Source organism: Phycodurus eques, chromosome 11 (assembly GCF_024500275.1).
Source record: "Phycodurus eques isolate BA_2022a chromosome 11, UOR_Pequ_1.1, whole genome shotgun sequence".
Lineage (NCBI taxonomy): Eukaryota > Metazoa > Chordata > Actinopteri > Syngnathiformes > Syngnathidae > Phycodurus > Phycodurus eques.
In genome coordinates this window covers 11,197,923-11,211,660 of record NC_084535.1, presented here as the reverse complement: position 1 = coordinate 11,211,660, position 13,738 = coordinate 11,197,923, and the positions used below count along the sequence as shown (strand labels likewise).

The 13,738-nt window shown below is 42.0% G+C and overlaps 1 protein-coding gene across 1 annotated transcript in view; it reads left to right on the top strand.

The window, feature by feature from the left end:
* Window positions 1–11,738, top strand: part of lrmda (leucine rich melanocyte differentiation associated) — a 300,041-nt gene extending 288,303 nt beyond the window's left edge. Inside the window, exon 7 of the mRNA XM_061690133.1 lies at window positions 11,157–11,738. Coding sequence (XP_061546117.1) covers window positions 11,157–11,236 — 80 coding nt within the window. The 3' untranslated portion in view covers window positions 11,237–11,738. The remainder of the gene's footprint in view (window positions 1–11,156) is intronic.
* The last annotated feature ends 2,000 nt before the right edge of the window (window positions 11,739–13,738 follow it).

The following is a 13,738-nucleotide window of genomic DNA, read 5'->3' as shown; positions in this document are numbered from 1 at the left end:
CGAGAACATGCAGCGGCTGCAGTTGTTTGGCTGCAGTAAACAGTCGGGAAGGGGAGCGTAGAGGCCTGAGCGCGGGACATGCATCATGACGACAGCTATTTGTGTTTAATGGACTAAATATTTTTTATTGCAGAAGGGTAAATGTCACTTTACTTCCCAAAGTTGCACTCGGGAGTTTTGTTTGAGTCCCCGCAAGGGAGGCAGATGTCACCTCAGCTGTTAGAATGACAAAGTGCACCACGGTGGAGCATGCACATCATTAAAATGACAACATGCACCTCATGATGCTCTTTACTCAACAGCGTCAATTTGCACTTAAGTTGCAAAGCATGTTTCATTTCTTCCAAGTAATTCTGTTTTTTGAAAAATGTCCACTCTTTCTTATTAATTGGGCTTTTGGGCCCAACTTCTGCCTGGCAACAAGTTGCCAGACACACGTGTGAGCAGGAAAAATAAATTTGAGCAAAAATTTTGTTCAGTTGTGATTATATATATATATATATATAAATACATATATATATATATATATATATATATATATATATATATATATATATTATGGAATACATCATATAGAGTGGACGGCCACCTCCGCATTGCACCATTTGCAAATTCACCTACTTATGATTTCTGCAAGTAGTGAGTCTCTAGCATTGGCAACCAGCTCATCGCCAGCTGGCTTGACAGCGAACAGAACAAAAACGAGGAATAGGCTACTGTTTAAATCAGTGATTTCCAACCTTTATGGAGCCAAGGCACATACTGTATTTTACACATACTGTATTTTACAATTGAAAAATCACGGCCCACCAACAAACAAAAATCTCACAAAAAGTGAATACATCAATCACTGTATGTACTTCCTGCCATCTAATATATAATAGAAATTAATTTATTTGTTGTGTCTGTCACTATGCCTCACTGGCATGAATACATGAACAAAGATACATTATTTCTTTTAAATAACTATTTTTTGAGCAATACATACAATTTTATAATTTCCCACGGCACACCTGAAGAGCGCTCACAGCACACTAATTGGGAATCACTGGTTTAAACATGGGCGGCACGGTGGCCGACTGGTTAGAGCGTCAGCCTCACAGTTCTGAGGAGCGGCGTTCAATCCCCGGTCCCGCTTGTGTGGAGTTTGGATGTTCTCCCCGTGCCTGCGTGGGTTTTCTCCGGGCACTCCGGTTTCCTCCCACATCCCAAAAACATGCATTAATTGGGGACTCTAAATTGCCCGTAGGTGTGAATGTGAGTGCTAATGTTGTTTGTTTGTATGTGTCCTACGATTGGCTGGCAACCAGTTCAGGGTGTACCCCGCCTCCTGCCCAATGATACCTGGGATAGGCTCCAACACGCCCGCGAACCTAGTGAGGAGAAGCGGCTCAGAAAATGGATGGATGGATGGATGGTTTAAATATGGTGGCACGGTAGGCGACTGGTTAGGGCGTCTGCCTCACAGTTCTGAAGACCGGGGTTCAATCCCCGGCCCCGCCTGTGTAGAGTTTGCATGTTCTCCTCGTGCCTGTGTGAGTTTTCTCTGGGCACTCCGGTTTCCTCCCACATCCCAAAAACATGCGTGGTAGGTTAATTGATGACTCTAAATTGCGATTGGTTGACAACCAGTTCAGGGTGTACCCCGCCTCCTGCCCGATGATAGCTGAGATAGGCTCCAGCACGCCCGCGACCCTAGTGAGGAGAAGCGGCTCAGAAAATGGATGGATGGATGATTTAAATATTGGTTTCCCATATACGTATGTTATGTTGTATGTTAGTATCTAGGAAGCGTAATGGTGTGTTAATGCAATAGCATCATTGCTAAGTACTGCTGAGTAGTGCTTGTGCAAAGTTTGTTGCTCTTACTACGCCAACAGTTTTGAAAAATTTGATGTCATGCCCTTGAAATGGGTATGAATTATGCAAGAGCAATTAAAAGCACATTTAATGCCAAGGTATTGTTTTGGCCACCGTTTGTTAGTTTAATAGAATTATGCCAAAATGAGAACATTGATTTTCATGAAACGCTGTGCAGAAGTTGAATCTACGACGTTTAATTGCACATCCGGATAAAAATGTGTAGTCCCGTCCATCAAAGCCGAATGTCTACATCAACCTACCTGATCCAGAAAAGACAAAAGATTTTCGTCCACTTGATGCTCGTGATGCAAACGTTCCCCTCATCCCAGAATAAATATTTATATGGTCCCATCATCTTACATTGCCTTCCATGTACCAGTAAGTGGCGTGTTAACATAAAAATGGACAAATACACTATTATTTCACTTTTGTTATCAGGTGAAAAGCTAACATTGCATTGGTAAGTTTGTGGCACATTTGACCACAGAGAAGCAGCTACCTGGCATTTGGGACGCACACATCTGGTATGTACTGTATGTCCCGCTTTAGTATCCTGTTGCCATCTTTTGAGGTGATTTATGGTTTTCATTGGTCATTTGATTTACCTCGTCGTCTCTCATCCATGAAATGAAACACATATCCAATATTTTGAGGCGAGGGGGGCGGACATGCTTTGCGTGCCATAACAAGCTAGAGTACAGCACAGTCCGCTGGCTGTTGGGTTATGGGAGACAGAGGGGTTATCTATCTACAACCCCCCACCCACCCAGTGGAAGGTAGGTGCCGACTGCGTCTCATGACGTTGGGCTGAGCTGATAAAAGGGTGACTTGAGATGGATGGTGACCACAATAATAGCTGTGGCTCACAGCAGAGTCCTCCTCACGCTCATAAGTCACTCCTGCATCAACTCTGACCCCCTCACCCAGCCCCCATATGAGCTCCCCCACACCCACGCTAGCATTTTGTCACTCCTTGGAGATAATACCGAAAGTGTAATTGCCTTGTTAATTGCCCCCCCCCCCCCCACCCCCCTTCTCTAGTTGCATTTTTTTTCCCTGATGGATGGCAGCACTGATGGAATTGTTGGCTAAGTGGCCAAACTGCAGGGTGGGGTTGTGGAGAAATAAAGTAATAGAAATCGGTGAAAAGAGGGAAGAATGGAGGCGAAAATAAGAGATTAGAGAGGTGGCAGGCCGAGGGGAATAAGTTATAGGATGTGAAAAGGAGGCAGCGAGTGGATTCATGCCAAGAATAGATAACCTTGATGTTAAAAGCTATATCCGTCGGATGTGTCTTGTCTGTGACATATTGATGGCCCTTGAAAAGAGTCAAGCTGATTGTATGCAGGGAACAATCATTAAAGCCTCTCCGGCTCCTTCCTCTGTCACTTTTTCTTATCTCTGCATAATTTTGTGTGTGTGTGCCTACTAATGAATGGCCTTTTTCGCAATGTGCTACAAACAGGATCACTCTATTAGTCGTCATTTAGGCGGCACCGTGTATTAAAGAGAATAACGTGAGGTGGTAAATGTTTAATATAGAAGGAATACAGCAGCACTTAAAACAATTTATGGCAGCTTTACAGATGCTACATCGCCTGGGTAGTTTGTGTATAACGTGATACATGGTAGTATCAGTCAGTAAAGGTAATTCAGTAAGTTTAAGGTAAGGTAAAAATAAAGGTAAGTTTATTTCAAGTAAGGCATTCATTTATTCAAATTGATCTTGGATCCTGCAATCAATTAAGGCATGGCGTTTATTGGAGTGGAAGGCACCAATTCAGGAAATACAGGAAATTAACAAAACTGAGTGTTATTATCTTTCTGAAGGCAGAATGTATGATACACTTCTCATTAGAGGGTGCAGGTATACCTAAATTTTCTGAAACACTGGCAGGAAAACTCAATGACAAGACTGGACTGCACAACTAATGATAAACAAGACAGCAACGGCACATTGTCAATGAAACGACAAGAACAGTACAGAGAGACAGCGGTGAATGGAAAGGAGAGCAAAGGAGAATGTATGTATATATGAATGATTGGTTGAAACATGAAGAGCATGATTCAATCACATTTTTAAAAACCAGGAACACAAATTATCCTGACATAGCGTCTAATTAGCAATACAATTTTGGAGCTTCTGAATGATGGAAGGGCTTTTTCTGAGCCTGACAAAACTCCTTTTAAACCTGCATTTCCTTGCATCTGGGCCATTTTGGCGCAATTTTGGCAAATTGTGCTGGCCTCTCCCAGAGCAATTTTCCAGGTGTGCTGCCCCCAGTTTTGGGAATGAGTTAAGTCAACATGACTTTTATGTGATTGCTGAGTTCCCCAAAATTATCTTATACTGTACTCATGAGCAGCTCTCTTCAGAGAGTTCTGACTGTGCAAGCTGTGTGTGATTCAAAAGGGGTCATAGCAAACGATGTGGTGAAATATCCAATGTTGGTTTGGCTCTTCCACTTACAATTCCAATTCCATCACTTAAAACTTCATTTTGCACTTGCGGTGCTCTCCCATATTTTCCATGGTAAAAACCTTCAGAGCTACCAAACGATAAACCCTCATTAATAAGGCAGTCTCCACCACATTTACACCTGTGGCTAATCGTGCCGAAGTCTTAATAGATCTCGCGCAACACACCCACCAACAGCGTGCATAATCTTTTAGCGCGAACCTAGAATTCTGTTCTCGCATTTTGGGATCTTAATAAAACAGGACCCAAGAGTTGTCTCTTGAAGGAGAAGATCCTGCACAGGGCAACAGTTGTGAAGCAATGCATCAAGGTCTTCTGATTAGCGTAGTGGCATTGGGGGCACTTTTGCAATCCTGTTATGCCTTTGATGCTGGCTGAGTTCTTATGAGATTTTCTGATTGAATTCCAAATTTTACATCCTCAGGGGCAATCAGCTTTAGAGCTTCCATTGTTCACCCAGCGAAAAGCGATGGGAGCCCTTTAAATGAGACTAGACGCTGAACAACCAAAGATTCCAGTAGACACAAGCTGGAGGGTTTATATTTGTAGACTTTCATGAATAACCTTCACAGATGAAGGAACTGAAGCTGTAGGGTCCTGAAGCCTTCACGCTCTGCTGAGCTCACCACTTGTCCGTGAGGGACTGAGAAGGACTGAAGGAATCCAGTTCTTCGGCACTTATCGGGAGAAACTTTGGACAGTTTGTGAGCGCTGATGCAACAACAATTTGGAGGAGATAAAGACTAAATGGAAGAAGAGCAATGGGGCCTCTCAGACTTTTTTTTAACTCTAGTTACATCCCAGCTACATTTTCATTAAAAGGTACATAAAACAGTCCAACAAGTTCCCTTCACAGCGAGAGCTTGTGCTTATTACCAGAGAAGATGGACAAAGATGGCAGACAGAAAGAAAGCAACTATGCTACACTTGCATTTAACCGCCTTTGGGAGTCTACCTGATGAACTCCTGCTTGATACCAAAATGCCAAAGCCGTCCTTAGTGGATCACATTCCAATCACTCCACGATGGCCATCCACTTTCACAAAACCATAACACACAGCGGGAGGAGCCGTTAAAAGCGACAGATTAATAAAGTAACAAAAGGCCTAATGTTTGCGGGAAAACAGTCTGGCGTTTATGCTGCACGTCACTTAGCACCTGTGGTTGTTCTTTAAGCTCATCTCGTCTTTATTAACTCGATATCTGGTAGTGTCCTCTTGGTGAATGCAACAGTGCGCTTCCACCACGAGTGTCCTCGCAACAGGGGCTTGATGTCTTCCTAGCAACATGAACAATGCTACCTGTATATGCTCCTGCATAATAGAGTTGGAGGAATTTCCATAAAACAACCTCTCCTCTTTACCAGGCTTCTGCTATTAGAGCTACTGGCGACTAACTCATTCAAAGTGACCTCAACGTACATACATGAAGTACACCTGCACCTTGTAATGAATCACAGCCACAAAACTCCTTAAGGAGCAAGGGGGAAAGTAGGACAGGCCTATTGCATTGCGCTCCTCACATGTACATTTGATCAGTTTAGAAATAAAATGTTTGATAAACTAACGTTGGTCAATACATGAATGGAATGTACGTAGCCCCCAAGACTGCCGGTCAGTCAGGGGTTCGACATAATAGCAACTGGTCAGTCTGAGCAAAATAAAAGAAGGCAAAAAGGTTAGGAACCCCTGATTCAGATGTGATACTTATAATATATTGTCACAGTCCAATAAAAGCCATGTACATCCACATTTTCAGATTTGTTTCCCCTTTAGTGGAAAAAGCAATAAATTTAGCAATTTATTGGAGAACATAATGGAGGCTAGAGGCAGCTTGTTACTTCATTGATCCTAAAGCATCAGTAAGTTAAATGATTTTAGTTTTATAGCAATAGTATCATAAAATAAATATATCTATACTGTATACAAAAGGTAATAAACAGCCCGGTTTCATCGGACACTACCCATTGATGAAGTATTTACACTAATGATGTAGTGAACCAAAAAAAAAAAACGGTTTGGTTTGTTTGTTGTTTGTTTGTTACAAATGTTTGTTTGTTACAAATGTTTTAAATAGTAGTGGCAGCATAACTCTTGCGTAACAGCTATGTTCAAAAGAGTTGAATTTTGCAAAAAAAAAAGTGACATTTTGTAAACATCAAATAATATAATGACACCCTACAACAAACAATGAAACTCCCCTTTAACCTATTTGGAGCCTTATTGACCACGTGCATGATGTAATCTACGGTAATGTATGATGTAAATATATCACACTGTCCAGTTTGTTGTCTATATATTTGTATTTGCTTTTATTTTTCTCTTTTACTCTGTTGTCTGCCGCCAGGTCGGGAGTACAAATGAGAATCTGTTCGCGATTGTCTTTCCTGGATAAATACAAGTTTTAATAAAAAATGAAATGAATATAAAACGTTTTTATATTGAGTGTGAGAAGACATTTCGAAAAGCAATGTGCAATATAGGCTTTTCATTTTTGACAGCAATCTTACCCCATAATTTTTTCCTTTTACTATTACTTTCTCAGTCATTGTTCAAATTAAGTGTATTTTTCTGTTTTGACTTATTAACAGTACAGCATGTGGTTCTTTATCCAAGGTTATTTTGAGCGCCCTGCTCCAAGTAACCATCAGCAATTGAATTGCATGTTCGTGATTGCGAGACGTTGTTGAATGTTAGTAAATTGCACGTTAGTCAGAAAGTCAGTTGTATACTGCACTCTGTGCATTTGCTCTGTACAATTTCTTCGCTCTTTCAAGATCAAAACTAAGGAAATAACTCTTCCAGTAAAATAGAAAATATATTGCCACAACCATTATACTGGAATTAATGTAATACATTTAAGAATCTTAAACTGTCGCCTGTACGGTTAGTGAAGGTTTTATGATGCTGAGAGTTTGACCGTGGAACGGCTGAGTGGTATTTCCGTTAGTTCCTTTGGAAACAATGGTTTCCAAACTGAACAAATAATGTTTCTCAGCGTTCACGGAACAGATTGTGTTACAGTGTACTGCATATGAAAGGGTCTCCCGTCCGGTGCCTGTCTGATCAGAGCGCTGTAAGACGGCCCCGAGTCCCGTGTTGTCAAGTCCAGTCTACAGCCATGTTACCTTTGTCCTCGGGCAAAATGTGGCAGCTGGAGTTTGGAACCTCCTCACTGTCAGCAACACACACACACATATACTATATCCCACTCACACACCGGGGTAGCAGGCAGGCATGGAGCTGGTCCCGGATTTTATCGGAGGTGACAGCTTCTCACATTTGAGTGTTTGGATCACCTCAAGTATTTGGGCTGTGAGGGGGGAAACGAGCACTGCTCCACTACAAAGTCCAGATTTAGATTGACTGAGCTTGTCCTCGGGCCCGTGGGCACGCTGCGTCTTCTACTGCTGCAGCCTGACAAGAACACCCACTGCTGCCGCCAGGGACTGGTGCGTGCACATCTGTCGGCACACTTCATATGTATATCAGTGTGTGTGTGTGTGTACGACCACTTTGAGGAGACCGACGTGTCAGGTTGGCTTAGAATTGAGGGTGGCATCAGAATTTGCTTGGCACTAATATGGCACCAGTATCGCTGTCCCCGTCTCTGCTTTCTGTCACTTAGTCACCATTTTCTCCCCGCCCTTGACAGCATCTCTTTGGATTACGTGATTGTACTCGGAGCAGTCCTCCTCCCGCCCCCGAGCGACGCCACCTTCCCCAGCCAGGCCCTTCTCTTTCTCCTCTTCCTCTCCTCCTCCTGCAATGGACTTGATGTGGATGTTCAAAAGCCTGGCGAAAGATGTATCTGTTCTCCTGTCAGAGGATCATTGACAGCCCTAATGCCACTTGTCCTTGCCTCAATTGGCAGCGCCCCGCCTGCTTCATCGAGCGGCGGCGTGTGACTCGAGAAGTAACGGCCCTCTACAAGGCCATCCGGTCTACAGACATGTTTTAATAGAGCATACAGGAGGCACATCAATTATTTTGAAACATGTTATGGCTTTCTGAATGCCCTGTTCAAAGTAGGGTTGGGTCAAAATATTGTGTTGTCTTTTTGGTTTTAATCATGCAAGAGAATAAAACTTGTACAGCGCACAAACGCAGTATACAATGCCTCCTGACAGCAACTACTGAACTGCCTTGTGATCACAAACAATTGTTCACAGATACTTGGAACAGGGCCTTCACTAACAACGCCGGATAATGAGCGACTTTCTGCTTCAACTTGTCTCAATACAAATATGTCACATGTAGCACCCTGCTCTGGTAAATGTCTATTACAATAGTAAAACTACATTAAAGTGAACTACTCACCCTTACACGATGCGGATTGGAAATGGGAAGGTGTTACCAAGTGGACCACATTTGACTGCCGAAAACGCCAAACAATGGGACAAGACAAAGAGAGCAAACACTGTACAGAGCACAAAATGCAGAATACAAAGTTTTCAGACTATCACCACAGTCACTCACTTAACTCACGAAACATTGAGCCGACTTGTGATCACAAACGTGTATGGAACAGGGCGTTCCTAAAATGAGCCAAATGGTGCTTCACCAAGTCTAAAGACAAGTACATGATTTCGAGTACCCTGTTCTGGTAAATTTCCATTTCAATAATACCAATAAATTAAAGTAAAACTTCTTCAAATGGCTGAAAGACTTTCATTCTTTGAGACCACATCATGTCTTTCAATGTAGAATGTAAAAATGTAGCTGTAAATTATAGCTGAAAAATAGATGTTACTCTGTGGCTCAGTATGGCCACGTCATGATTGTTGCATTGCCCAACTGCAAATGGCAGTCTGCGAGGGGACTTGGCGTGGAAACTTTTTGGACATAGCAGCTTAATATGTCGGACTAAAAGGTCCTTGCATCTTCAATAATGGAGTCTCCACTGGCTGCCATCTTGACCATATGACTCTTCTTTGACTTTTACAGTTTAGCCACTGTTGACATTGGGCAAACGCGCTCTTCTTCTACTTGAAGTATTCCAAATGAAGTCATTTTTAAGAAGTCATTTTTCAAGGGGACGAGAGACTGGAGTTCAGGCTTTTTGCAGGGAGCACGTGAAATAAAACATGAGTGCAGCTTGTTAAGTAGCAAGACCAACATTGGTTATCATGATGTCATGTGTTTTATACGCCTGTTAAATGCATTAACGAATGCACTCTGGACTTGTCACACACCTGCCTTGATGGTTCAGCGCAGTGTTGTGTGTTTGGGGGATTGTGGGCGTCTTCTTCAAGGTCAACCGAGACAAGACATTCGCCCTTCCCAATATGGCCTCTCATTCAGCTCAAGGACAATTCCACATTTGCTCTCCTCAAAACGTCTCTGAGCTTTGACAAGCTTGATATTCTATGTGGTTTGTGCTTATTCTATATTTAGTGGATGAGTTGGGCAAGTTACTTATATAATAATAATTTATATATTGATAATATATAAAATATAATATAACATTTACATATATTTACTAGTCACTGTCATTTGAAAGTTGTACTACAAAATTGCTGTCTCTGAATTTCAATGCGTTACATTACTTCTGTGTGACTTTAATCAAAACAGCTGCTAAATTATATTAAATTCTAAATATGACATTTTTATTTTAATACACAGAGCCCATCTGTGTATTAACAAGACATTATTAATTAATTAATTAACATTAATGTTTATTTATTGAACTGTTGTACTTAATAAATTCAAACAAAGATTTAAAAAAATTGGCTAATTCCAAAATATTGGCCATAAACTAAGTACAAAGAAAAACAATAAATCACATGCATTTACCAAGCGTTACGTGCTTAGCATGCACAAACACTGAGTCACATCACAAATGCTCAGTAGTTCTGTTGTAATGATTGGCATGCTGACTGAATGAATGGAATTGGGGATGATTATGATTCAAAATCCAAGCAAAGCGCTCTTTATAGGTTCCCCCCCAAAAATCAGTGGTTCCACTATAATGATTGACGTCTTTTTCCATAGTCCAATTGATAGTCACTAGAAAGCCACCACAGTGCAGTGTAACCCTCCAAGAAGGCGGAGTTTAATTTTAAAATTATTTCACTGAAAGTGGAGTAGTATGTGACGACTGATTGAATGTAATCATGGATGATTTTAAAATGGCAGGGAGTTTTTTTTTTTTTTTTATTATTGGTTTACAAGACATAAGTGGTTCTGCTCTAAGGATTGACACCTATTACATCCAACGATCCATCGACTGGGACTGAAATGCAAATCAATGACGGTACAGTCACTGCTTTCATGCTTAATTAGAAACCCAGAGTGGAGTAAAACATGCAAACTGAGTTAGCGTTACTGAGATTGTAATGGGGTTCAGTTTTCCTTTCCTTTCTTTCTTTTTTTTTGCATTTGTGGGTGGCGTGGCGCAGAGATCAAGTGTACACCCTGCAACCGGAGGGTCGCCAGTTCGTATCCCCGAGTGTGTTGTTGCTGTGTCCCTAGGCAAGACACTTAACACATTCACTGCCATTGACGGCTTTAGAAGTCAAATATCCATGTTAACTGGGAAGGCCGGGAGTGAATGAGTTAACCCACATTGCCTACGAACAAATGTGATTGGATGTTTGGTGGTGGTCGGAGTGGTCAGTGGTCACGCTTCCGTCAGACTGCCCCCAGGACAGCTAGCTTCCCACCACCAACGTGTGACTGAGTGAATGAATAATGCATGAAATTGTAAAGCATCCTAGAATGCCGACAAAAGCACTATATAAGTGTAATGCATTATTATTATTATTGCTGTGCTTATGATTGTACTTGTACTCCATGTCCGCTGGTGTTTTTAGGCGTCTTCGCCAAGTGCCGCTACATCTACTACGGCAAGCATTCCGAAGGCAACAGATTCATCCGGAACGACCAGCTTTGATGGCGACGTCGGGTCCAGGAACAAGAGGGACATTGGAGAACATGGCTGATAACACACGGGAAGCAAAATAACGTTATTATTTATTTACATTCTGCTGATGACAATAGACAAATCATTGCTTTGACTTTGTAACAAAAACATGTTTGAAGATCGTATTGGTGACTTCTGTGCCTGCCTTCTGCTCGCTCACACACACACACACACACACCGTCACAAACAGGTCCAACCTATTGCGTGTCTCGGTCTGACAGCCATGATGGATCACCCGTCCACTGCCGCCACTAATCAAGGGTGAAAGGGGTGACGGTCACACACCTGAGACCTGACACGGACACATCCGACACACATACACACACGCACAATATAAACCACACAGACATTGCAAAATGTTGGAGATTATTGCAGTCTTTTTAGATTAAAAAAATGTTTACTCGTCTTCCTTATGTTAGATGGCTGAAGAATGTCCCTCTTTATTCATGAAATATGTTTCAATAAATACAAAATAAAGGGTTTTGCCTATATTTAAATTCCACTGCTTTTAGCCAGAGAAATGTAATTTTCCAATGTCATTTTTTACCCTATTTTGTACAACACAACAGCTTTCATTGTAATACTCCTTTTGAAAAAGCATTTTAAACTGTTGTTACATTATACTCCAATCGTTAAGGTTACCAAAAATCATGTTAATCATGTTTCCAGTATGACAGATTGCCCATTTCTAATGGCACAAACTTTAGGTCTCTATTTTAAAGCTATTGTTTAATCAGAATCATCTTTATTTGCCAAGTATGTCCAAAAAACACACAAGGAATTTGTCTCCGATAGTTGGAGCCGCTCTAGTACGACAACAGACAGTCAATTGACAGATATATATATATATATATATATATATATATTATTTTTTTTTTGGAGACATAAAGACATTGAGAAAAACAGTCACTGAGCAATAAAGGGTTGCTAGTTATCTGGTAATGCCAGTACAAAATTTGTTTTTTTTAACCATTTATTTATTTATTGCCATTTGACTGCCTGTTTTAAAGTAGTATTTTCCTAACTATTGAATGAATCTATCTATATAAGTATAGTGAAATAAATTTACCTTTTTTAATACGTTGAGACATAAGAGTGCTGTGAAAAAGTATTTTGGGCCCCCTTCTCAAATTCTTATATTTTTACATAGTTTTTAAACATTGTGGAAAACTATGCAAAAATATAGGAATTTGAGAAAGGGGTCCAATACATTTTCACGGCACTGCACCTGGAGGTTGTGTCATTATTTACGCAGATTGAAATAGCCCATTTTGACAAAGTAACGAGTAGGGTGAGCTGGAGCCTATCCCAGCTGACTTTGGGTTGGAGGATGGGTTCAATTCTATAGTGGTGGTTTAGCAAGGCATTGTCCAAATACTTCTGGACCGAACTGCAGAAACAGTCTTAGCACAACACACACACACACATAGGAAGTCTAGCAAAGGAGCCTGCAGGGCTTCTAATGCAGAATGTCACTGATCTGTTCTGATGAAGTAGCGTCCTATTTTTGGTTAAGCAGGAAGTTCCCAAGCAGCCAGCAGCAGCGATGCTGAGTTCAGGGTCAAGGAGGCTACAGCCCGCAGGTAAACGTGCGTCTCCTATACCTTAATTCATGTACCAGCCGTAACACCACGTCCGCCACGATCTTGGAGACGAGCATACGTCGAGGCGCCGTGGCACCGGCACCCGTTCCCGCGATCTGTTTTGCGCTGGAGCGTGGCAGCTCGCGAACCAGCGCGCCACTGACGAGGATGGGAAGTGACACCTACCAAACTCGGTGTGTCCTCCAGCCAGCTCCGGTGGCTCAGCAGCTGTCAATTCCAGCTCCGTCACCGGCACTGGCTCAATGGCAGCGCCTGTGACACATGTCACAAACTTTTAAATGTCTGCTCTTTTCAGCAGGATGGCTGGGCGCACGCTGCAGCCAGGGGAAGGATGACATTTGTATCGTGTGTGTGTGTGTGTGTGTGTGTGTGTCTGTCTTCTTCCTGCCTCCTCAGGCTGTCAGTCCCAGTTTCCTGTGAGCATATCACAACGCAGACAAACAAACCTTGTCATTTTGAAACACCGCCACTAGTGACCACGCTCCTGAACGACATGTCAGCTGGAATATGGTCACACAGGCTCCTGTGGGAAGTCGGCGTGCACGTCGCCGTGAATGACCACACAACCGCGGTAGCATTTCAAGCTGAAGACGCACACAAGAGTGCATGATCTCTGACATTTCCGTTACTCTCTGAGCATGAGTGAGACTCAGTGGCGCTGCGTGGGTTGCCACCAAGGAGTTGAGTGCCCTCCTTTGTATTTTTTAGTTACTTATAAGAAATGATTAACTGTAATAATAAAAAAAAGCTAACCTTTCACTATTAATCTAAATGTTTTGAATTCACTTTCACCACAAAGACCGTTCTTTCTGGCGCATGTGATGCTTTGCCGATGTGTCAAACCATCGCAATATAGCGCCAACTACAG